General features: G+C 42.4%; 1 protein-coding gene across 1 annotated transcript; it reads right to left on the bottom strand.

Moving 5' to 3' along the window:
- Window positions 1-246: 246 nt before the first annotated feature.
- Window positions 247-24,842, bottom strand: STEEP1 (STING1 ER exit protein 1). Its single transcript, XM_072817318.1, has 7 exons — window positions 24,610-24,842; window positions 21,709-21,826; window positions 7,753-7,794; window positions 5,115-5,253; window positions 4,478-4,567; window positions 3,795-3,887; window positions 247-2,604 (listed from the first exon to the last, which is right to left on the bottom strand). The coding sequence occupies exons 1-7, from the start codon at window positions 24,731-24,733 to the stop codon at window positions 2,542-2,544; spliced, it is 669 nt and encodes a 222-aa protein (XP_072673419.1). The 5' UTR covers window positions 24,734-24,842; the 3' UTR covers window positions 247-2,541.
- Between the last annotated feature and the right edge of the window lie 1,121 nt (window positions 24,843-25,963).

Raw genomic sequence — 25,963 nt, 5'->3', positions numbered from 1 at the left:
ATCCTATAAGAAAATAGAGACTAGAGAAACCATGTCATATCATTTTAGTAAGTATTTCAATATGAAAGAAAACATTGAGGAGCACATCTTTATTTGGTGCTAATGACACACTGATTTACAGTCTTAAAGATGAAACAAAATGCGTAATCTGAACCAGATGTCAAAATGGGTTTAGGGTCAGTAGCTAAGGACAAATAGTTCAGAAAATATGTGGAAGGGTAACGACACAATTGCTACAAGGAGACCTCTATGTGTCTTTATATCGCATTTTACTTGGTTTCTCAAAATGAAATTGCTATCCACTCTCAATAATAGATTTAAAAAAAAAATCCCGTAAGACGGCAGCCCGGGTGGCTCAGTAGTTTAGTGCCGCCTTCAGCCCAGGGTGTGATCCTGGAGACCCAGGCTCGAGTCCCACGTTGGGCTCCCTGCATGGGGCCTGCTTCTCCCTCTGCCCGTGTCTCTGCCTCTCTCTCTCTCTCTGTGTCTCTGATGAATAAATAAATAAAATCTTTAAAAAAAATCCCATAAGAGTAGCAATTTAGCCTAGTTCTATAGTCAGATTTCTGGCTTGATCACTTCCTGGCTATGGGATCTTGTGAAATTTACACTCTTAGAGCCTCAGATACTCATTTATAAAATGAAAATGAGAACAGTTATATCTGTCTCATAGTACTGTCATCTTGTTTAAGATAATACCCATAAAGCACTTTCCATAGCATGTGACACATAGTAAATACCCACTAGAAAGTATTATTATCATCAGTAAACTACTACTATTTTTTATTATAAGTACTAATAAAATTATCACCCTTCAAATCTAAAAACAAACAAAACAGGTTTAGTGAACTATGAGCATGATAATAGCAATGTTAGGAGGTTGTGATGACAAAATAGAATTCTGGATTTCTAGAATTTTGGATTTCAGAGACTCTGGGCATGGCAGCCAGGCTGTAGTCACAGGAGTTTGTGACTAAAGTGGTGTGAAGGTAAAGGTCACTGTTTAGGGGTGAGGTTAAGGAATTGTAAGGAGATTATGGTTGGCTCTCCATATAATGTCAAAGTATCTTTCAGAATGAGGATAGGAAATGAGATGGAGAGGAAGACTCGGTTGCAAAGACCTCACTGGATGCAGGGGAATAACTTGGGAAGATGGTAACACAGCCCCACCCAGGATTTCCCAGGATCCCTGCCGCCCTTCTTTCTCCCAGTTCTCGCTAGCTCACATCTACTCCCCTACGCTAAATGAGGAAAAAAAAAACAAAGAAAAATGCCCAATTATTTCCCAACAGCACCTCACATATAGGTCCTGGGCGACTGCTAAGTGCAACCCATTGTGGAGAATACAAGGAGGTTAAAATCCTCTTCCAGCTGCAGTAGCTTGCAATAAAGTGAACAGATAAAAACATGTATGTAACACTACATATTGCTGTCTCTGAAACAGCATGATGTTAAATTTTTTATTTTTAAAAGATTGTATTTATTTGAGAGAGAGAGAACATGAGCGGTGGGGCGGGGCCAAGGAAGAGGTAGAAGCAGGCTCCCTGCTGAGCAGAGAGCCCAACTTGGGGCTCACTCCTCAGGATCATGACCTGAGCTAAAGGCAGATGCTTATCCGACTGAGCCACCCAGGCATCTCTAAATATTTAAATATACAACACTCCTCTACAAATAGCAAATGTGAAATACCAGACAGCCAGTAGATACTCTCAGTATCGGTTCTTACTGTCTCTCTCCTATACCCATGTACGGAAGCAGTACTCTTCTGAGCTGCTCACTGAGATGGTACTTACTTCGGTGGCTTACTGAGACCCCGTTTTCATTTACGATCTGAGCTGCTCTCCCCCACCCCTCATTCCAATTGGGCTGTTCCTTAAGTACGAAGTCTGATAAGGAGTAAGTCACCTATTGCTTTAACACTTGAAATAGAGGAAGCAAGGCTATGCTTTCAGGGATCATTTCTGTAATTTGTTACCAGGGAAGTTTCTCTGAACATGAAGTGAAGGAAGCTTTATGTAGATTCTGGCTTTTTGTAGATTTTTTTCTGACAGCAGAGAGATTCAAACCATAGCCAATTCCTGCCAGTCTAATAATAGAGTCACTTAAAAGAATCAGAATTGCTGCAACTTTAAATATAATCCATGATACTTTTCTCTGTGGCACATCATAATGCTTTTTTAAAACATCTTTAAACATTATATTAACTGTGAAGAAGGAAGGAGAATGGCTACTTTAGAAACTAGAGACACTCCAGCACTGATGTATTCATAGAGTTTCTACATAGCTGAAGAAGTTTGCATGAAACAGATAAAAAATAGTACAGAAGACCTATATACAGAAAGATTTAGAAAACCCATCTCTAGAAAGCAGGTCAGATAGACTCAAAGACCTCACCGAAGGTAGGAGGAATCAATGGGAAGCAATGTAAAGCCTTCTGCTGGGGCAAAAAGGTGGGCACCAGTCCATGGAGTCGAGACAAAGTTCTTTTTCCTCCTTATCTAAATGCTTGCCACCGGTTGGGGTTGAGAGAAAGGTCCTGATTCACTTGAACTGGTTGTCAATCAAGGTCCCCTTCATTTTTGCTTTCTTGGCTTCTAGTTCAGCCTGGAAAGGAAGACAAATATATGCCCCGGTAGGTGACACAAAATTCTTACTTTCCTTCCTTATTCTAACTGCCCAAACACTATCCTTTGGGTGCATTTAGTACAGAAACTTGGAACGGTGGTTGTCAAATCATTATGAATCTCTAGCAACTGCTTTCCAACCTGATATAATAGTCCACACCGAAAATGATGGGGTATGCATGGGGAGATGGAGTAAGTACGAAAGGCTGTGGTCAAAGGTGATCAGTGTGGGGCCCCTACATACCCCAGGTCCCTCAACGGGCTGAGGAAATCAGTATTGTGGTATACCAGTATCCCATTCCTGGATGAACAGGAAGAGAAACACGGTTCTAGAACAGTGTTACTTCAGGTTGTACAGTCCCTGAACTGTTTGTTACTGGCTCATGCAAGATATGTAAAATTGAGAGTCAGCACTTAGAAACTTCTATAGTAATTTGACAGAGCAATAATAAAATAAAATAATTGGAGTAATTGAGGCAAATTCCTTTTTACTGCACTTTATAAATGACAGATCTATTCTTGACAGATTGAAAATTTTTAAAAAGAGGAAAGCCCTGGTCCTTCATCTCAGAAAATCTGATAAGCGCTGCTCTAGACCACCATGGCAAGGTAATGTAGCTCCCAAGACCCACCACCACTGTCACCAAAAAATCCTCCACAGTCATTCTAGAATGAACTGGTCCACCCTTAAGGCACCAATGCAGTGATGTCTGATTTTAAAGAAATACTATAAGCACATCATCATCAAGAAAACACAACTTGCAGGCACCATCAAACATAAGTGTGCATGCTCTATGCTGAGCCTGTGAACGGCACAGAAACTTGGGGTGGTACCTGGGCTTTAAACAGCAATGAAGGCCCTGTCCTGGTAATGCCAATGTAGCACTACTGTATGCCCTCACATCGGAAGAGTGTCATGAAGCCCGATCTTGAACTCCTGACCTTGGACCACAGGCAGCAGATTAAAGTATCATTCTGGTCAGGGCTAGCTAACGAGTATTGTAACTTAGGGCCTGAACCCTGTGCTCACTAGAGCGGGGTACACCAACATTTGGAGTCCAGGTGGCAGCCAACTACACCAGTAACCCCCGATAGACTTCCTCCAGGATTTGCCTGGCTGTTGGAGGGCCTTTCAGGCTAAGACATCCATGCTGCCCCCACGCCACTCACCAGCTCTTGCAGCCGCCTTTTGCTCATGCCTTTGCGCTCCAGCTGTTTTTCAATCACCTTGGCATTCTGTGCATACGAGTCGGCAACTTCTCTCTGGGGGGGGGAAAGAAGCACCCCTGAGCTGACAGTACTGATGAGTAACAGAGACGGCAAGTAGCCATTTATACTACTCGGGTCTCAAAATTTTTACTGAAATGGACTCTGTTCCCTTTAAACTCTTCAGCTTTTCAATAATCCAAGAGAGCTCAGGTTTCAGCCAAAAGCATTTGAAAAAGAACAGATAACATCTCTCTGTAAACCTCATTATACTTAAGTACCATAAAGGTAATTGCTACCACTGCTGAGGAGAGCCTCGTAAACCACTCAAGCTGGACTGGAAGGGACCTGAAACTGCTGAGTCCGATAGGTTTCAAACTGAAGAGGGATGAGAGATTTGCCCTCTGAAAGCATCTCAGAACACAGTATGAAAATACTAGTCCAACTCCCTGGTTGGCATTTTACAGATGTCCTTGAGATCTAGGGAAACAGGACCTGGCCCGGTGTCCTCTAGTCTCTTCCCAGCTGAGTGAGGCCTATGAGCAAAGTTTCTAATTATTTTGCCACTTGAATGGGCTGGCTTTAGAATCCCCTTCCCTTCCAGGTCCTCCCCCCAACCCAGCTTCCTTGAGAACAGAAGCACTCACAGCCTCAATTTCCTCTTCTTCCTCATCAATGGTAGACACCGTGACGGAGCTGAACTTGCCCATGTCTTTCGTCCGTTTGGTCATCATCACCTGGAGTCACAGGAGGAAGAATCAGTCTCACTCTCTGCAAGAGGCTCTGTGAGCCGTGCACACGTGCATGCATGTAGTGTGTGCATGGCAACACACATGCACATGCCTGACTACAGTGGGAGGAGGTTGGGGGTGGTGACACACCTCTCTGGGACAGACTGGTCTATCTAAAAAGGCCAATGGGGTTTTTTTTTTCCTATTTGGATTATATTTTTTAACATTTGCCATCAAGGCTTTTAAGAGTATACTTAAAAATGAGCCTGATTCTTTCGTCTTAACTGTCCACACTGAAAAAAACAAGACATTTCAAAGAAAACCAATGTGAATCAAAACCATACAATTTCTAATGTTACTCATGAGACAGCTATAAGAAAGAGAAAAGAACACATAATGGATGTTACACTGAACATCTGCTTACACATAAAAATGTCATTCTCTTAATTAAGAATTCATCCATAAAGGGCACTTTCTCATTATAATCTTATTTAAAAATGTAGGGCAATCTGTAGATTTGTGGCTATATTAACCAGTCTCCTTCAATAATTACCTTCTTAGGAGGCTCTTGTTTCTGAGTATAGATATTCGTTTTGCCAAAACCCTGGCCAAACTTGACCACTGCTCCATCCACAATGAAGGTCACGGGGGCATTCTTCGGCTGGGACTGATAGAAGAGTGGCAGTCCACACCTGCAAAGAGCAGAGTGTGAATCTCTAGGAAGTTCAGAATACAAATCTCCAAAACATGGATTCACAAAGTGAATCTACTTCATAAGAATCACTGAGGAATCACTTTAACAAGTAAGAATTTGTTAAAATTGCTGCTCAGATTCTCAGGTCCCTCCCTCAGAAGATCCTGATTCAGCAAATCTGGGAGCTGAGGCCTGGGAATCCGTCATTTTCCTCAGCATCTCAAGTGATTCTTATCATTAGACAAGCTTGGGAAATGCTAGTTCCTGCTACTGATTGCTTTCAAGTTAAAACTGCTGCCATTCTGGGGCACCTGGATGGTCTGGTTGGGACAGCATGTGACTCTGGATTGTGGGGTTGTGAGTTCGAGCCCCATGTTGGGTGGAGAGATTACTTAAAAATATTTTAAAATAATATAAGCTTCTAAAAATATATATTTAAAAAACTGCTGGAGTGCCTGGGTGGTACATCCAATCCTTGGCTCAGGTTATGATCTCAGGGTCATGGGATCGGGCTCCATGTCAGGCTCCACACTCAACAAGGAGTCTGCTTGGGCTCCTCTCTCTTGCTCTAATAAGTAGATATATCTTTAGGGAAAAAAAACTGCTGCCATTCTTCCAAGAAGTAACTGGTGTAAAGGTTTTGTCTAGTTTTGTTTGGGTTTTTAGTGTCAAGAGGGAGTGTAAAGGCCCCACTGCAGTGGTCAGCAAACTAATCTGTGGAGTAATTGTTACCGTCATACTTTCTTTGGTTGGTCAGTTTTATTATACTTTGTCAGGTACATGAGGTAGACTCATTAGACATGATAAAATGGAGGGGGGGGGGTGAGGTGCCTGGATGGTTCAGTGGGTGGAGTGACTCTTGATCTTAGAGTTGTGGGCTCGAGCCCCATGTTGGGTGCAGACATTACTTAATAAACAAAATCTTTTAAAAAAAAGACATAAAACTAAGTAATAAGTTTCTCTAGTGTGGCTGGGAACTAAAAGGCCTTCTTAGCCATTTCCAGGCCTTGATTCTCCTAGCCTGAGCCTTCTGTAAGCCAAGATGTAACTATCGTTCCATCAACAAGATTAAACTTACTGTGGTTTTAGTATTCTCACTATTAATAGCCTAAAGCCAAAATGTATATATAGCTTTAAAGAAGAGTCTCTAAAGTTCTTGGGTCTGTGGTCCTATAATAGGCTTTATAAATAAATCTGGATTACATTACACTATGTTCCATTCACCATATGACCCAGCAATTCCACCCCAAGAGAAAATGCATATCCCCACCAAGATTTAAACTGGAATGTTCATAGCAGCTTTATTTAGAATAGTCCAAACCGTTAACAACTCAAATGCTCTTCTATGGGTGAAAAGTGAAACTGGCACCATAGAATACTACTCAGCTATAAAGAAGAACAAACTATTAATAAACATAACAACTTGGGGGCGCCTCAGTGGCTCAAGTAGTTAAGCATCTGCCTTCAGCTCAGGCCATGATCTCAGGGTCCTAGGACGGAGCCTAGCTCAGGCTCCTTGCTCAGCAGAGAATCTGCTTCTCTCCTTCTCTCCTCCTCCCTACCGTGCATTCTCTCTCTCAAATAAATAAAATCTTTTTTAAAAATATAACAACTTGGATGAAACCCAGAAGCATTATGCTGAGTGAAAAACAGCAATGTAAAAGATACATATTGTATGTAATAGAACACATGTTGCAGAATTCAGGAAACATTCTTAGAAAAGGCAAAATCATAGTTGTAGAAGGCAGATCAGTGGCTGCCAGAGAGGGGGAAAGAAGGGGACTGACTGCAAGCAAAGGGCATATAGGGGACTGGAAACGTCCTGTAGGACAGGTGGTGGCAGTGGTAGTGTTACAGGACTGCATACTTCTGTCAAAACTTATCAGATTGTATGCTTAAGAAGGGCAAATTTTGGGGGCACCTGGCTGACTCCGTCGGTATAGCATATGACACTGGGTCTTGGGGTTGTGAGTTCAAGCCCTACACTGGGCATAGAGATTATTTAAGAAAAAAAAAAAAAAGAAGGGTGGCTCGCCTGGGTGGCTCAGTGGTTGAGCACCTGCCTTTGGCCCAGGGCGTGATCCTGGGGACCCGGGGTCAAGTCCTGCATCGGGCTCCCTGCACAGAGCCTGCTTCTCCCTCTACCTATGTCTCTGCCTCTCTCTCTCTCTCTCTCTCTCTCCCCTTGTGTCTCTTATGAATAAATAAATAAATAAAATCTTTAAAAAAAGAAGGGCAAATTTTATATATAAATTATATCTCCATTTTAAAAATGACACTATGTTAAAAAAAAATTCTGTGACCAGCTGGTCAGAGATGTGATTTTGACTAGTCTGTCCAAGGAGCATATTGCTATTTGTGAAGTTGAAGTTCAAAGGCAGTTGAGATTATAAGGATAAAGATACAACAGAGGATTGTATCCACATAATTCTTTTCCAAACACATTACTGTCTCTACTTTCTTATGCTTGGAAACCACCACGCTGTTAAACACTTACTTTGCACACTTCTTCCTGTACTGTCGTTCAATCCCTTCAGGCCTGTACAGAAAATGGAATAAAAAAAACAGATATGAACAAATCTCATAACCTACCTATCCTCACTACCTCATTTCTTCATATGCTAAAAGGGCCTTTCAAAAGTTTGCATTTCCTAGATCAACCAGTTAGTTAGTTAAACCTGTTATTAATTTTAAAACATTCCTGCCTCCCACGCATTTCCTGAGCCCCTAATATGGGTCAAGCATCATCCTGACACAGGAGGGGAGGAGCAGGAGCTATAGTCATAGCAGCGGGCAGGGTCATGGTGATAAGAATAACAACAATAATAATACTAGCAACCACGTATAGAGCTTTTACTATGTGCCAGAAGCTGTGCCCAAGTATATATATATCAAGTCAGTTAAGTCCTATATCAACCCTGTGAGGTAGTCCTATTACCACTCCCATTTTATAGATGAAGGCTCCCTAAGTACAAACCAATCACATGATTTGTCCCAGGTCAGAATAGGTTGAATTCAAGCTGAGGCCGGCAAGCTTAAGAGCCCTTAAGGCTGCCTTCAGTAAGCAACTCTTCCACCCACCCAGATGCTTAACAGAAACCTGGACTCATCTTTGATTATTCTCTTTCCCTCATTTCCCACACCCAGTCCATCAGCAAATCCTGTGGATTTTTATCTCCAAAAAGATCTCAAACCTGTCTGCTTTGCTTCACTTCCAGCCACTATTATCGCCCAGGCCACCAGTAGTTCTTCCTTGGACGACTGTCACAGCTTCCAGACTGGTCTCACTTCCCCTCCCCTTATTTGTTTCAATTTTTTAATAGGTAAAATGTATAGGGACACCTGGGTGGCTCAGCAGTTAGGCGTCTGCCTTTGGTCCAGGGTGTGATCCTGGGGTCCCAGGATCAAGTCCCACATTGGGCTCCCTGCATGGAGCCTGTTTCTCCCTCTGTCTAGGTCTCTGCCTCTCTCTCTGTGCCTCTCATGAATAAATAAAATCTTTTAAAAATTTTAAAAAATAAAATCTATACATAGTACATAAAAAAAGAGTACAAAGAAAAGTAAATACCCTCCCCACCCACCCTTCACCCACCCAGGGGTGGGTGCCTCTCTTCCCTGGAGGCAAATATTATTTCTGGTTTCTTCTGTTCCTCCCAGAGACAGTTGATGATACAAGCAAAGAATCCTTATTGATATATAAAGAAAATATACTTTATTTCTTTTCCTTTTTAGACAAATGTTGCATACCTTATATTGTTCTCTACTTTTTTTAAGCTTTATTTTTTTTATAAATTTATTTTTTATTGGTGTTCAACTTGCCAACATATAGAAAAACACCCAGTGCTCATCCCATCAAGTGCCCCCCTCAGTGCCCGTCACCCAGTCACCCCCACCCCACGCCCACCTCCCCTTCCACCACCCCTAGTTCGTTTCCCAGAGTTAGGAGTCTCTCATGTTCTGTCTCCCTTTCTGATATATTTCCCACTCATTTTTTCTCCTTTCCCCTTTATTCCCTTTCACTATTTTTTATATTCCCCAAATGAATGAGACCATATGTTTGTCCTCCTCCGATTGACTTATTGTTCTCTACTTCTTTATTTACTTAAAAATGTGTCCTGGTTAGAAAATATTTATGCAACTCTTCCTTACCAATTGACACAGGAGGTGCCTCATTCTTCATAAGGGCTGCATTGTATTCCTTTGTGTGGATGAACTGAAATGTCTTTTTACCTGTTGGATAAATTCCTAGAAGTGTATCCACTTTAAATTCTGATAAATACTGCCAAATGACTCTCTAGGGAAGCTGAACCGATTTACATTCCCACCACCAATGTGAGAGTTCCTGTTTTTCTCCAGTCTCACCAACACAGTATGTTATTAAAATGCATGACTGCCAATCTGGCACGTGAAAACTATGCTCTCATATTTGCATTTCTTATTTTAAGAAGTGAAGTTAGGCATCTTTTCATGTTTTATAGGCATTTGTGTTTTCTTTTTGGGGGTGAACTGTCAGTTTCTATCTTTCGCATTTTGAGTTGCCTTTTTACTTTAATTAAGGAGACTTTCAAATATTGACGGGCCATACAAATATTTCTTCCTCAGTTTGACATTTGTCTTTGACTAGCCCCCACCATGTGGAAATTTTAGAATTTTGTGCAGTCAAATCAATAGTAAGTGCATGCGAGCATGTGTGTGATATTCATTTAGGCCTTCCCTATTCTAAATTCATAGCTAACATACAAACTTTAACTGCTATTCTAGAATCTGCCTCCACTACTGTTTTCACTCCAAACCATTCTTTAAACATATGCAAGAGTGGCTTCCTAAGACACCTAGAATAAAATCCAGACTCCTTACCATGGCCTACCAGGCACCAACTGAGCATGTAACTGGTCCCCCTTCCCCGTTTTATCTCACAGATGCCCTCTTTACCTTCCTATGAACAAGCCACACCAGGCTTCTGTTCTTTGAACAAACAAGTGGTTTCCTACCTCTGACCTTTCACATATACTCTTTTCTCTCTTCCTGGAATGCTCTTCTCACTTCTTTCCGATTCTCATTTTTGGGGTCTCAGTTCGAATACCACCTAGTCATAGAGACCTTCTCTGACCAACTTTTCAAAGAGGTTTTCATGAGATTCTCTGTATGAGCCCTTTGTTTCACTCACAGGACTTCCCATAATCATAATTACTTTATTTTTCTGTTATCCCATTGGACTGTAAGGTCCATGGGATCAGAGATTAGCAGAGATCATGCCTGTCTAACTACTCTATCCCCAGAGCAAAGTACTAGAAAGAAAACAGACATGCAATAAACATTGGTTTAAAGAATTCAGTTTAGTGAGGAAAATTAAATGGAGGTTAAGTTCTTTTTTTTTAGAAGACTTTATTTATAAAAAAATTTTTAAAAATAAAAAATAAATAAATAAAGACTATTCATGAGAGATACAGAGAGAGAGGCAGAGACACAGGCAGAGGGAGAAGCAGGCTCCATGCAGGGAGTCCGATGTGGGACTCAGTCCCAGGACCCCGGGATCATGACCTGAGTCAAAGGCAGATGCTCAACCACTGAGCCACCCAGGCATCCCTGGAGGTAAGTTCTTAAATAGAAAAATGTATACTGTGTAATGGGAACACAGAGGTGGAAGCACCAAGCCTATGTGAAGCAGTCATGGAAGGCTTCATGAGGAGGTGACTGAAAGTCAACAGTCCTGGGCAGTGGGTGGCTCAGTCAGTTCAGCATCTGCCTTCAGCTTAGGTCATGATCCCAGGGTCCTGGGATCAAGCATCTGGCTCCCTGCTCACCGGGGAGCCTACTTCTCCCTCTCCCTCTACCCCTTTCCCCTGCTTGTGTGTGTGCTCTCTCTCAAATGGATAAAATCTTAAAAAAAAAGAGAGAAAGAAAGAAAGCCAACAGTCCTGATAGAAACTAATATTTCAAGCAGTGGGACTACTATGTGCAAAGCCAAAATATCACAGCATATTTAGGGAGTTACAAATAGTCTAATGTTATTAGGACTTTAAAAAATCAAGAGAGTATTACTGGTCTGACAGACAAAAAGATGTGTAAGATTATACTACGAATGACAGTACGGCAACAAATTAGGTAAGCTAGATGAAATGGACAAACTCCTGGAATAGAATAACCCAAACTACCAAAAGTCACTGGAAAAGGAACAGAAAATCTGAACAGACTATCCCATGTAAAGAGATTTAATTAGTAATCAAAAAACTGCACAAAGGAAAGCCCAGGACAAGTGGCTTCACTGGTGAAATCTACTAAAAGAATTAATATCAACGCTTCACAAACTTTTCAAAAGAGGAGGAAACACTTCCCAGCTCATTGTAGAAAGCCAGTATTATTTTGATAGGAAAATCAGACAAAGGTTGGGGATCCTTAGGTGGTGGCTCAGCAGTTTAGCGTCTGCCTTCGGCCCAGGGCGTGATCCTGGAGTCCCGGGATCAAGTCCCACATCAGGCTCCCTGCATGGAGCCTGCTTCTCCCTCTGCCTGTGTCTCTGCCTCTGTGTGTGTGTGTGTGTCTCTCGTGAATAAATAAATAAATAAATCTAAAAAATAATAATAATAAAAGAAAAAAAGAAACCCTACAGAACACACAAACATACATACAATTAGCACTAATAAACAAGTTTAGCAAGGTTGCAGGTTACAAAATCAATATATATAAAAATTAATGGTAGTACTATATACTAAAAATGAATAAAAAATAAAGTTGGGCAGCCCGGGTGGCTCAGCGGTTTGGCGCCGCCTTCAGCTCAGGGTGTGACCCCGGGGTCCCGGGATCGAGTCCCACGTCGGGCTCCCTGCAGGGAGCCTGCTCCTCCTTCTGCCTGTGTTTCTGCCTCTCTCTCTCTCTGTGTCTCCCATGAATAAATAAATAAAATCTTTAAAAAAATAAAAAAATAAAAAAAAATAAAAAATAAAAAATAAAGTTAAGAAAATAATTCCAGTTACAATAACATCAAAAAGAATAAAATACTTAGGAAAAATTTAACAAAATAAGTGCAAGATTTGTGCACTATAAAACATTGCTGAAAGAAATTAAAGAACACCCAAGTAAATGGAATGATATCTCATGTCCGTGGATTGAAGATTTAACATTATTAAGATAGCTATACTCCCTAAATGAATCTATAGTTTCACTACAAATTCAAGCTGTATTTTTTTTTTCAGAAACTGACAACCTGATCCTAAACTTCTCATGTAATTGCAGGGAATCCAGAATAGCCAAAACAATCTTGAAAAAGTACAAAGTTTGAGGACTCACATTTGCTGATTTCAAAACCACAAAAGCCACAGTAATCAAGACAGGGTGGTACTGACATAAAGATAGAGCAATAGAATGGAACTGAGAGTCTACAATAAATCCATACATATATGGTTAATTTATTTTTAACAAGGGTACCAAGACTATTCAAAGGAGAAAGGACAGGCTTTCAATAAATGGTACTGGAAAAATTGGATATCCACATGTACAAAGATGAATTTATTAGATCCTTACTTCACATCATCTAAAGAAATTAACTCAAAAAAAGTTTAACTAGGGGATCCCTGAGTGGCTCAGTGGTTTAGTGCCTGCCTTCGGCCCAGGGTGTGATCCTGGAGTCCTGGGATCGAGTCCCACATCAGGCTCCCTGCATGGAGCCTGCTTCTCCTTCTGCCTATGTCTCTGCCTCTCTCTGTGTCTCTCATGAATAAAAAAATAAAATCTTTAAAAAAAAAAAGTTTAACTCAAAATGGATGAAAGACTTAAACTAAGAATTAAAAATATAAAACCTGGGACACCTGGGTGGCTCAGGAGGTTGAGCATCTGCCTTTGGCTTAGGGCGTGATCGAGTCCCACATCGGGCTCCCTGTGAGGAGCCTGCTTCTCTCTCTGCTTGTGTCTCTGCCTCTCTCTGTCTCTAATGAATAAATAAATAAAATCTTTTTAAAAAACCCTATAAAACCCCTACAAGAAAATGTAGGCACATACCCTCAAGACTTTGAATTAGGCAATGGTTTCTTAGATAACACTCCTAAAGCACAAGCAAAGACAAAAAAATAATAAATGGGACTTGATTAAATTAAGGGCTTTTATGCGGGGATCCCTGGGTGGGTCAGTGGTTTGGTGCCTGCCTTTGGCCCAGGGCGCAATCCTGGAGTCCCAGGATCGAGTCCCACGTCGGGCTCCCGGCATGGAGCCTGCTTCTCCCTCCTCCTGTGTCTCTGCCTCTCTCTCTCTCTGTGTCTATCATGAATGAATGAATGAATGAATGAATGAATGAATGAATAAATAAATAAATCTTTAAAAATAAATAAAGACTTTTATGCTTCTAAGAATATTAGCAAAATACGATGAAAAGGGATTCCACAGAATGGAAGAAAATATTTGCAAATCATATATCTGATACCAGGTTTGAATCCATAATATGTAAAGAATTCCTACAACTCAACAATTAAAAGAACAAATATGCCAATTAAAAAATGGGCAAAGAATTTAAATAGACATGTTTCTAAGGAAGATATACAAATGGCCAAAAGGTACATGAGAAGATGCTCAAAAAAAAAAAAAAAGAAGATGCTTAACATCATTAGCCAGCAGGAAAATACAAATCAAAACCACAATGAGGGCTCAGCAGTTTAGTGCCACCTTTAGCCCAGGGCCTTATCCTGGAGACCTGGGATCGAGTCCCATGTTGGGTTCCTTGCGTGGAGCCTGCTTCTCCCTCTGCCTCTGTCTCTCTCTGTGTGTCTCTCATGAATAAATAAATAAAATCTTTAAAAGAAAATCACAATGAGATACTACTTCATTGTGGTACCCTAGCTTCACACTAAGATAGCTATCATCAAAAAGATAGATAACAATTATTGGTGAGAATGTAGAGCAATTGGAACCCTCATACATTACTGATGAGAATGCAATCACTTTTGAAAATATTATACAAGTTCTTCAAAAGGTTAAACATAGGGCAGCCCTAGTGGCTCAGCGGTTTAGCGCTGCCTTCAGTCCAGGGCGTGATCCTCGAGACCTGGGATCAAATCCCACGTTGGGTTCCCTGCATGGAGCCTGCTCCTCCCTCTGTGTCTCTGCCCTTCTTTCTTTCTCTTTCTCTTTCTCTCTCTCTTGTGAATAAATAAAATATTTTTAAAAAGGTTAAACATAGAGTTACCATATGACCCAGTAATTCATAAGTATACACCCATGAGAACCAAAAACATGTTCCCACAAAATTCTGTACACGCTTACAGCAACATTACCCATAATGGTAAAAAAAAAAAAAAAAAAATCTAAAAATTTAAAAAAGGGAACAGTCCAGTGCCCATCAACTGATGAATGAATAAACATGTGATATGTTCATACAATGGAATGTCATTCAGCCACAAAAAAGAATAAAGTACTGAGTCATTGTATATCATGGATGAACCCTGAAAACATGCTAAGTTAAAGATACTAGACACAAAAAGCTACAACATTTATGGTTCCTTTTTAGTCAAGTGTCTAGAATAGGCAAACACACAGATTAATGGTTGCCAGGGACTGGGTGAAGAGGAAATGGGGGAGTGAATATTAATAGGTACAAGGTCTGTTTTAGGGCAGTGATGAAAATGCTCTGGAATTGGTGATGATAGTTGCACAACCTTGTGAATATACTAAAACCACTGAATTGTACACTTTAAAATGGTAAGTTTTATGATATATGACTTACCCTCAACTAAAAATACTACATCTCTGAGGGTGGAGCTGAGACATTAGGACTTTTAAAAAACTACCCCAGATGGTACTAACACACCCAGGGTTGAGAGTCATTTCACAAAGGTGTATATGAAGAGTAGAATTGCTGAGGAATAGATTGTGTGCATCTTTAGCTACACAATAATGCCAAAGGACTTTCCAAAGTCATTGTAACTATTTATGGTCCTTCTACTACTGCAGAGACTCCTACCTGCTCTTTGACAACACATGGGTATTATTTTCCCAGCTGAGGGATAAAGAAACTGGGACCCGTAAAGGTTAAGTGACTTGCTCAAGGTCACAAAGTAGTGCTGCTTGGAATAGAACTCCAAAGTCTGTGCTCTCCACTATCTTTAACATTCCGCCCCTCCACTTACAAGTATCGCTTATGTCAAATGTGCAGTGACTCACTAACATCATGCAACTAGGGCCCTAGCACGATTTATGGTTCTGTGTAACTTCTGGTTCCTACTGGGACTCTAAATTCAACCTCAGCCTGAAGAGAGAGATTCACTATACAACAGACTTCTAGAATCCTGAAGTCAGCCAATCTCATAAGCTTGAGCTTTTAAAACACAGGATTTCAAATATAGGGGACTATATAATTCTCACTGAGTTAATTTTCAAATACCAATTCCAAATGGGATTTTGTCAAGTTTACAAAAATGTATCTATTCAAACTATGTGCCAAGAATCAAACAAGATATATGAAGGGTTTTGAAAGTATAAGGCAGGATTCTTGCTCTCAAAAAGTTCATCTTGGGCAGCCCCGGTGGCTTAGCAGTTTAGTGCCACCTTCAGCCCAGGGCGTGATCCTGGAGACCCAGGATCAAGTCCCACGTTGGGCTCCCTGCATGGAGCCTGCTTCTCCCTCTGCCTGTCTGTCTCTCTCTCTCTGTGTCTCTGTCTCTAATAAATAAAATCTTTAAATAAAGTTCACCTTGATACCAAGATGCTAATATAAGTGAGACTTGATATTTAACTGATATAAGGAAGTAATTAATATGAGCTAGATCTCTGCACTAAATGACCTTGGTTTTCTTTCCTACCCTTAATCTCTAGGAATATGTGAGGGAGAGAAGGCCCAAAACAAAACATTCTCCTGGTTGTGGCAGTCTCTAAGATGGCCCCCAATATTCCCTGCACCCTGGTACTGATACCCTGCATAGTCCCCTTCCAAAACGAACAGAGCTGACCTGTAATACCAATAGGACACTGCAGAAATGATGGTGCATGACTTCTGAGTCTTAGTCACAAAATATATCATGGCTTCCACCTTGCTCTCTCTTGGATTACTCATGCTATGGGAGGCTAGCTGCCACTACACAAGGATATTCAAGTGGCCCTATGGAAGATCATTGTGGTGAAGAACTGAGGTTAGCACTCAGCTGCCAACCATGTAAGTTTCACCTTGGAGGTGGAACCCCCAGCCCTAATCAAGACTTCAAAATGACCATACCCATGGTTGACCTTTTAATCAAGCCTCATGAAGAGACAGGAACCGCCCAGCTAAACTGCTGTTGAATTGCTGACCCACGGATACCATATGAAGTGATAAATGTTGTTGTTTTTTAAAAAAAAAAAACACATCAAGGGGCACCTGGCTGGCTCATTTGGTAGAGCAAACGACTCTTGATCTCAGGGTCATGACTTTAAGCCCCACTTTGAGCGTAGAGCTTACTTAAAAAATAAAAAGAAAAAAAAATCAAGAAGTACCAGGAGATGAGGATGAACAGGCAGGCCAAGGTGAAATCATAGAGAGCCTTCAGACTTTCATTTTACCCTGCTAACCATTATTTCTAATAATGTACTCCACCATAACTCCTAAATGAAACTGGATAGGGGAAGGGGAGGAGTCCTTAAATGGTTGGGCTCGACTCTTCCCCAAACACAGCAGCTTTCCGCTTATGTATACTTCTGGACAAGCACTTCATTTGAAGAAAGGATTCATTGTCTAAAGATGTTTGAAAGCACTGCTGTAGGTGATGAAGAGTCACTAAAAGATATGCAGTAGGAGACCGATGTAACGTGCATTTGAGACTACTCAGGCAGTAGACAACATACTGGAGGAGAATAAAATGAGAGGCAAAAAGACCAGGTAAGAGGCCACTTCAACAGCCCAAGCAAGCGATGGTAGGTACTGGAATGATGGCATTGCAGCAGGGCTAAACAGAAGGAGGTAACCACAAGAGAGATTAGAAGGTAGAGTCAACAGGACATGGTGAGCGACTGGATGTGTGCATGGGATGGTGGGGTTGGGGATGGACCAGACAAAAGGAGGACTGGTTTGCAGATTCCAGCTTGGGCCACTGCACGAATGGAGGTGTCATCACAGGAGGAGAAGGAAGGGGGATCCCTGGGTGGCTCAGTGGTTTGGCGCCTGCCTTTGGCCCGGGGCGCGATCCTGGAGTCCCGGGATCGAGTCCCACATTGGGTTCCCTGCATGGAGCCTGCTTCTCCCTCTGCCTCTTTCTTTCTCTTTCTCTCTCTCTCTCTTTCTAAGTCTATCATGAATGAACAAATAAATCTTTTTTTTAAAAAAAAAAAAAAGGAGGAGAAGGAAGGAACTATGTTTGGCTGATAGTTAGAGACCTGTCTGCAGTGGCTTCAACACAATGGTTTGTTCTCCTATAAAAGACATCCAGAAGGGGGAGCGCTCAGGGTTGTGAGATCAAGCCCTACATGGGCTCCATGATGGGCATGGTGCCTCCTTGGGACACACTCTGTTTCTTAAAAAAAAAAAAAAAAAAAAAAAAAATTGTGGTTTATGGCAGTGACTGGGACCTAATAATGACAGTGATAGAGAAAGCTCTGCAATTCTTGTGGCCTTTCCTTCCTAGTTCCAGGATGGCTGCTGGTGTTCCAATTATGTCCATTTTCCCAAAAAGCAGGAAGGAATAAGAATAGAAGAGTAAAAAGGCCTTTCCTCAGAAGCCCTACCTAACAACTTTGACTTCTATCCCTTTTACTTGGCAAAAGTGAAGTCACATTCAGAATCTTAAGGGTTTTTTTTGGGGGGGGGCGCTGGAATATATATCCTAACTTTGCAGACACCAGTATATAGGTGGGTATAAAAGAAGAGTGTCACAGTGGTACCAGGTCAGCTAAACTGCAGTATTTCCCATATTAGAGAAATGATGAGCTTGGCCTTAGTCATGTTGGATCTGAGATAGAACATCAGGTGAAGAGGCAGAGGAAACAGATCTACAGTTCTGGGTATGGGAGAGAAATGTAGGCAGATCTAGATTTTATGAGTCATCAGCATATAAGTGTAACTGATGCCATGAAAGATCATGAGAACGTCCAAGGAGAGTATAAAGAGAGAGGGGATAAAATCAAGGTCAAAGCCCTGGGAAATACCAACATTTAATGGGCTCACAGAATCCAGAAGACTGAGAAAGCCAAAACATTGGGAGAATCTCAAGAGCAGCTTCACAGAAATCAAGGAAGGAGAGCATCAAAGGAGGCATGATACAGAGATACAGACAGAAAAGCACTGGGTTTACAACCATGGGACTGGTGGATGGGAAAGAGGGCTGGGGGAACAAGAGTGTCAAAAGAGAGGAACTTTAAAAAAAAGAAGAGAGGAACTTCAGAATGGAAGACTTGGAGGTGGACAGTGATAGGTTCCAGGGCATACGTACTCTTTTTTTTTTTTTTTAAGTAGGTTCCACGCATGGAGCCCAACGTGGAGCTCGAACTCATGACCCTGAGACCAAGACCTGCGCCAAGATCAAGAGTCGGGCATTCAACTGACTAAGCCACCCAGGCGTCCCTTGGCTCCAGGGCATATGGCGGGCAGACTGCTTCATGTTTAGCAACCAGTGCTCTCAAATACAGCAGGCTAAAGAGGAAGAGCAGGCTGAAATTCCACCCTGGCCTGCAGGGGAATGCACTAGAGTGGGCCACTGGAAAGACTGCTCATGATTAGAGCAGGAACTATGTCAACTAAAGGGGAAGCTAACCCTGCCTTGTTGGTAAACTCTAAGAACTCTCCGGCCAGGGGCACCTGGGTGGCTCAGTGGTTGAGCATCTGCCATTGGCTCAGGTTGTGATCCCGGGGTCCTGGGATCGAGTCCCGCATCAGGCTCCCTGTGGGGAGCCTGCTTCTCCCTCTGCTTATGTCTCTGCCTCTCTCTGTGTCTCTCATGAATAAATAAATAAGTCTTTAAAAAAAAAAAACTCTCTGGCCCAACAGAGTCACTTGGCCAGAGGCCACAAGCCTGGGCAATACCTAAGGCTCAGTCCCAAAGCTGGCTCACTTCTAGGACCAAGTTGGTTGGATTCCAGGGTTCCTACTTCAGCTTAAGGCCACTCCGTTTTCTGGCTTAGAGGTGAGGGCACCTACCTTTCAGTGCCACAGGGACCTGTGGCCTGGCTGTGTTGTTAGATCAGTTTCTGTATTTTTTTAAACATTTTATTTATTTATTTATTTAAGAGAGAGTATGTGTGCATGCAGAAGCAGGGGGAGGGACAGAGAAGCAGACTCCCCCCTGAGCAGGGATCCTGATGCAGGGCTCAATCCGAGGACCATGAGATCATGACCAGAGCTGAAGGCAGATGCTCAACCAACTAAGCCACCGAGGTGCCCTTAGATCAGTTTCTGTATTAAGTGAATAATATACATCCATTCAATATATACTAATACTGTTACACATTGCTATATGTAATTATGATATACATATTAAATACATAATATCTTAGTGATCTTAAAGACAGTGCGCAATTTTCAAAATCAGAAAACTAAGTAAGGGTTAATGAAGGGAGAAAAAACACAAGACAACAGGTTTTAGATTGAACATCTTACTTGTAAACTTCCTATGTATCATAATGAAGGGTTTCCCCATGTATCCCAAAGGATATTCCTTTGTAGATTTCATCAAATTTTATGATCTGGTTGTATTATCAGCCTAAAGTTGTATCTTGTATATAACCAACTTTCTCTTCTGCTGCACAATTCTAGAAGCCCAGTTGTCAAAATGGTGCTCAAGGCCTGATTTGCTATTGAATGTCACCTAGCGGTACTTCTGATTCTTTTCTTTAGTATGGGTTGACAAGAGTTTGGTTTCTTAACATAGTACCATGTCAGCCTGTCGCTTTTCCCAGCTCAATAGTAGAATACAAGCTCCATACAGGCAGGGTTCTTTGCTTGTTTACTGGTTGTACTGGGTTGGATGGTATCCCTTAAAGCCATGTCCTTCCAGGAACCTCAGAATGTGACCTTATTTGGAAAGAGGGTCGTTGCAGATATAATTAGTTATGATGAGGTCATGTAGATAGGCAGAATGTGCCCTTAATCCACTGTGAGTGGTGTCCCTATAAAAAGAAAAGAAGAAAAACAGAAACAGGGAGAAGGCCAAGTGATGATACAGAGACCTTAATGTTGCATCTACAAAAGCCAAGAAATGCCAAGGACTGCTGGCAACCACCAGAACTAGGAAGGGTCAAGGAAGGATCCTCCCCTAAAATCTTCAGAGAGACCATGGGCCTGACAACACCTTCATTTCAGACTTCTAGCCTCCAGAAACGTGAGACGATTTCTGTTGTTTTAAGCCACCTAGTTTGTGGTACTTTGTTACAGGGGCCCTACCAAACGAATCCACTGGCACATCGTAGGCTTCTAGGACAGTACCTGGCACAGAGAAGGAGCTCAGGAAATGAAATGTACATGAGGGAATGTATGGACTTTTTAATTCCCTACAACCGACTTCTCTGTGGCATCAGGCACCTGTTGATGACCACTCTCCCCAGAAATACGCACTTCCTGATACTCTCTCTTCCTGTTTCCCACATGGCCAGGTTCCAAGTACTCTGCTTTTTAAATGCCAAAGTTTCCCAGGACTATATCTTCAGTCCACTCTCTTCTTGCTCCATGCTCCACATAATGTTAGGCCTTTCCAGGTTTCAATTCCTTATCTCAACCAAGGACTCCCAAATCTAAAACAGATCTAGACATGTCAGTCCCCTGCTTAAAAGAGAGAGATGTCTCTCACTGGCAGGTAAGGTCCAAACTCATCTACTTTGGCATTTCACTCTGTCCCCGTCTCAGGATGCATGAACCCCTTCCTATAAAGTAACCCAGGCTATAGTCACCAAGGACCATTCAAATTTCCCAAGCACACCATAAATGCTCCTTTCAATGCTTCCATATTCCCTCCATCTGGGATGCTCCTCAGCCCCCTTCATCTCCTTAGTGAGATCCTAGTTCAAGGCCAAACTCAAATGCCATCATCTTTTGGTGCTTTTCCTGACCACCACTCAGGAGAATGACCCACTCCCACCTGTTCTCCTGTAGCTTTCTGCTCACCACACCAGCACTTTATCATATCACAACAGGTGGCCGGTCCCCCCCACAAAGCCATGGGCTCTTTAATGGTAAAGGCAGCACCTTATTCATCTCCACAGAGGCAGTCTCTAGCTGAGTACCTGGCACATGGCATGCTCCAAGAGATCACAGGCTGAATAAACTCATTCTACTTGGGAAAAAACCCCACCAAATTACAGCTCTCAAATAGCAACAGAATCACATCACAACAGCATTTTAACAGAGCACAGCAAAGGTACTGCTGCATTAACAGAAGGTAGAGAGCTAACACAAACATCGAAGGGCTGGGCCCATAAGGAAGACCTGGTTAGCACGAGGTAGGGTACTTATATTCTGCACAACCTGACCAAAACACATCAAGGAAATCCTAGACAGAGGGCATCGACCTCTTACCTCCGAAGATACATGGTCTCCTCATCTTCTGTGTTACAAAACTTGTGGGCATGTTTGGCAGCATCAATCACACGGGACCGATCCCGGGGCCTCATGGGCAATTTCTCTAACTGACAGTCTGAAGAAATGGAGAAAGATTCGGTCACTAGAGCCACTGAAAAATACCCTGGGGCAGTTGCAAGTGTTCAGTGGGGCCCTCGGCATTGTAACTTTTTACTAAAATTACTGTGCTTGTTGAAGCCTATTATTCAATTCCCCAACTGAAAATAACTTGGTGTCAGAAGATCTGGAGCTCTGTGACCATCTTGCCATCCTTGGCAAATTACTTCCTTTGTTTTTTTTTTTCCCTTAAAGGATAATAAGTAGGTGACAATATCTCAAAAATCCTTTCCAGCACTGCGAGTTTGCTATGAGTGTTTCTGTGATTGTGGTATGCTTAGTTTGTGTTCTAATGCCTGAGAACCAGACAATCAAGCATCCGGAAATCCCTAAGAGGAAAGCATTGGGAAAAGTGGTTAAGTGCTTAGAAAAGGAGAGAGGGTCAGTGATGTGCTACATGTGGTATGCAAATGACCTCAACCAGCTCGAAGAGTGTCAACCTGAAAACAATAAAAACATACAGGAAATAAATGAGGAGCATTTAAAAAGCAGATGGAAATTGATATAATGCAAATTAAGTACCCACAGGGTTACAGGGAAGTGATCACAGTGATTCGAGATTAATAGAGGAGAAGGAGGGGGAGTTAGAGAGCACCAGGCAGTTCGCATGTTCATTAATCTTCACAATGACCTGCTACAGTAGACATTTTGTATTCCTAATATAGAAATGAGGGAATTCGGACACCTGGGTGGCTCAGTGGGCTAAACATCTGCCTTCGGCTCAGGTTACGATCCCAGGGTCCTGGGATTGAGCCCAGGCATCAGGCTCCCCGCTGAGCTTCTCCCTCTCCCTCTGCCTGCTGCTCCCCCACCCCCCACCGCCGCTTGTGCTCTCTCAGTCTCTGTCAAATAAATAAATTTCTAAAAAGAGATTTTTTAAAAAATAGAAATGAGCGTATTGAGGCTTCCTTGCCACACACTTACTAAAAACACCAAGAATTCAGGTTCAACTCTACGTAATCAAAAGAGAACTCATTTACACAACTAAGATGCGAGGGCATTCTCCATACCAGGTGCAGTGTACCAGGTGCAGTTCAAACACGGTGCTGGGGATTCAGCAAAGGGCAAAGCAAAGTCCCTGCCCTGATGAAGTTTACATTCTAGTGGAAGAGGCAGAAAATTTAACAACAAAAATTATATAACATGACCTTGGATAATGATAAGTGCTAATAAAAAAATTAGCAGGATATTAAAGAGGATGGACAGCAATCCCAGAGAGTCATAAGTGCTACCAAGAAAAATCCGGCAGGGTAAGAGAACAAAGAGTAACAAGGTGCCATTTTAGATAGTCAGGGAAAAGCTTTCTAAGGAAAGGACATTTCAGCAGGGACCTGAATGAAATAAGGAAGCACCAAGGGAAGAGGTTCGAGGCAGGAAAAAATACCAATCCCAAAGGCCCTCAGGGTAGAACATTTTGACACAATGAAGAAAAATCAAGAAGGCTACTGTAACTGGAGTGCAGTGAGCCAGAAGAGTGTTAGGAGGTGAAGTCGGAGAGGTAGCTGAGAATCTGATCATGCAGGGTCTAGGTATGGACTTTGGTTTTACAGGAAGACACCAGTTTGGAACAGGATTCTGGTTGTGGTGTGGAAAACAGACCACTAGAGACAAAGAGTGGACAAGAATGGAGAGTAAGAGACTGTGGCAATTCCAGGTGAGGGACAATGGTGGCTTAGAGTAGAGTGGCAGAAATGGAAGTGGTAAGTAGTAGTCAGATTCTGGATAGATTTTCAAGGAAGTACTGGCAAAATGTGTTGATGGATTGGATGTGTGTAAGGTAAGAGAAGTCATGATTGATTCTGAGATCCTGGTGAATAGTGGTACCACTGATTGCACTAGGGTGGAACAGTGGAGAACTGGACTTAGGAGATCATGAAGTCGATTTGAACACGATCGCTTTAAGAGACCCATTAGACATCCAAGTGAAGACATGGATGCTGGAGTTTGTTAGGGAGTACGGACTGCGAAGAGGTGAGAGGACTGAGCCCTAGAACATTGCAATGCCTAAAAATCAGAGTCAGAAAAGGAGCTAGATAGTGACCAGGGGCAAAATCAAAGTAGGAGGAAAATCAAGAGTGGAGTCTTGGAAGCAAATGAAAAAAAAAAATGTTTTAAGAAGGCTGGAACCATCATCTCTATCAAATGACAATGAGAAGAGGACTAAAATGAGCACTGATAATTGACCACTGAGACTACTAACAGGTTCCGTTACTGACCTTGACAAATATGGTTTAGATGGTGAGTGGGGAAGGGAAGCCTGCCTGAAGTGTAAACAGGGAATGAGAAGTGAGGATGCAGAGACAGCCAATACAGGCAACTCTTTTTAGAAATGTTGCTATAAAAGAAGCAATGAAATGGGGTAACAGCTGGACAAGGATGTAGGATCAAGGGAGGGTTTTATTCTCGTTTAAGATAAGAGCTATGACAGCATCTCAGCATCCAGCAGAAAAGTTACAAAGGTTCTGAAGGCGGAATGGGAGGAAAGGAAAATAAACAGTTTATTTTTTCTGCAGAAGGAATTTAGTTTTGAGGGAAGTCTGGATACATTCACAAGGTTAAACAGAAAAACAGAATAGCTGCCCCGGAGTGGGGGCAGGGATGTGTAGCGAGGATTTCGGCGGAGCGGCAAAGCCCACCAATCTTTAAAGAGACGCGCCTCCCAGATCCCAGCCAGAGGAAATCCACCCTGGAGACCCCGAAGTTTGGCTTCTTGCAGGCGCCCTCGGGTTCCCGACTACTCACCCAGCACCAGGACCATCTGGCCACACAAGCAGTAGTAGACGTGGAGGGGCTTCTCGCCGTCGTCATACTCCTCCCGGTCCCTGGTGTCGGAGCACACTACCGACCGGGACACTACTTTAGGCATAGTTCGGGGGAGAAGCACAAAAACTCAAGGCCAAAAAATTGTGGTCGCGCAGAAATGACGGCAGAGACACGCGTCGAGCCCTTTCCCAGCCGCAACGCTGGTCACGTGTCAGTAGGAGTCCGGTGGACTTCCGGGCAGTACCATTAGGCCGGGATGCGCGGGGGGGTCCTCAGCCTCTCAGAACCTCCTTTGCTTTGGCCTGAGTTAGCTGGGACGGCTTTACTTGGGACGCCCTTAGTACTACTTCAATTATTCACGTGTATTTCTGTACACGTACGTATATGCAGACACATAAAACCAGGTAGAACAAAGAACTGCATTTACACGTTATAGGCATAATACACGTTTTAGGTGTGCCTCTAAATATGATTTTGATTTTAATGGCTGTATTCTGGATGAGTCCCTGATGAAGTAGAGGTATTTTTAAACTTGAGGTAGAATTCATATAACATGAAGTTCATCCTTAAAAGGGTATAATGCCATGGTTTTTAGTATATTCACAAAGTTGTGGGACCATCACCACTATCTAATTCTAGAACATTGGGCAGCCCTGGTGGCTCAGCGGTTGAGTGTCTGCCTTCAGCCCAGGGTGTGATCCCGGGGTTCCGGGATCGAGTCCGGTGTCGGGCTCCCTGTATGGAGCCTGCTTCTCCCTCTGCCTGTGTCTCTCTTTGTGTCTTTCATGAATAAGTAAATAAAATCTTCAAAAAAAAATTCCAGAACATTTTCATCATCCCCAAAAGAAATCCCATATAGTTAACAGTCACTGCCCACTTTTTCCCAGCCCCTGGCAATCAATAATCTACTTTTCATCTCTATGGAGTTGCCTCTTCTGGACATTTCATTCGAATGAAATCATATAGAATGTGCCATTTGGTGTCTGGCTTCTTAGCATAATGTTTTCAAGGTTTGTCCATGTTGTAGTGTGAATGGGTAAAAAAATAGTAATGAATCAATAAAAAGGAACTTCATTCTTTTTCATGGCTATCTCACATTTTGCTTATTTTTTTAAGATTTTATTATTATTTATTTATTCATGAGACACAGAGAGGTTGAGACACAGGCAGAGGGAGAAGCAGGCTCCTTGCAGGGAGCCCGATGTGGGACTCGAGCCTGGGGCTCCGGGATCAGGCCCTGAGCTGAAGGTGGCGCTAAACCGCTGATCCACCCAGGCTGCCCCCACATTTTGTTTATTCATCAGTTAATGGACATTTGGGCTGTTCCCACTTT

Source organism: Canis lupus, chromosome X, assembly GCF_048164855.1.
Source record: "Canis lupus baileyi chromosome X, mCanLup2.hap1, whole genome shotgun sequence".
Taxonomy (NCBI): Eukaryota; Metazoa; Chordata; class Mammalia; order Carnivora; family Canidae; genus Canis; species Canis lupus.
The sequence above is the reverse complement of the archived record's forward strand: the minus strand, read 5'-3'. Positions and strand labels throughout refer to the sequence as shown.

Coding starts and splice junctions, on each gene's coding strand:
- STEEP1 (XM_072817318.1), bottom strand. CDS start 24,733: ATGCCTAAAGTAGTGTCCCGGTCGGTAGTGTGCTCCGACACCAGGGAC. Junction 4,568..5,114: donor AACAAGAGCCTCCTAAGAAG/GTAATTATTGAA, acceptor CTGTGACTCCAG/GTGATGATGACCAAACGGAC. Junction 2,605..3,794: donor AAAGGCGGCTGCAAGAGCTG/GTGAGTGGCGTG, acceptor CTTCCTTTCCAG/GCTGAACTAGAAGCCAAGAA.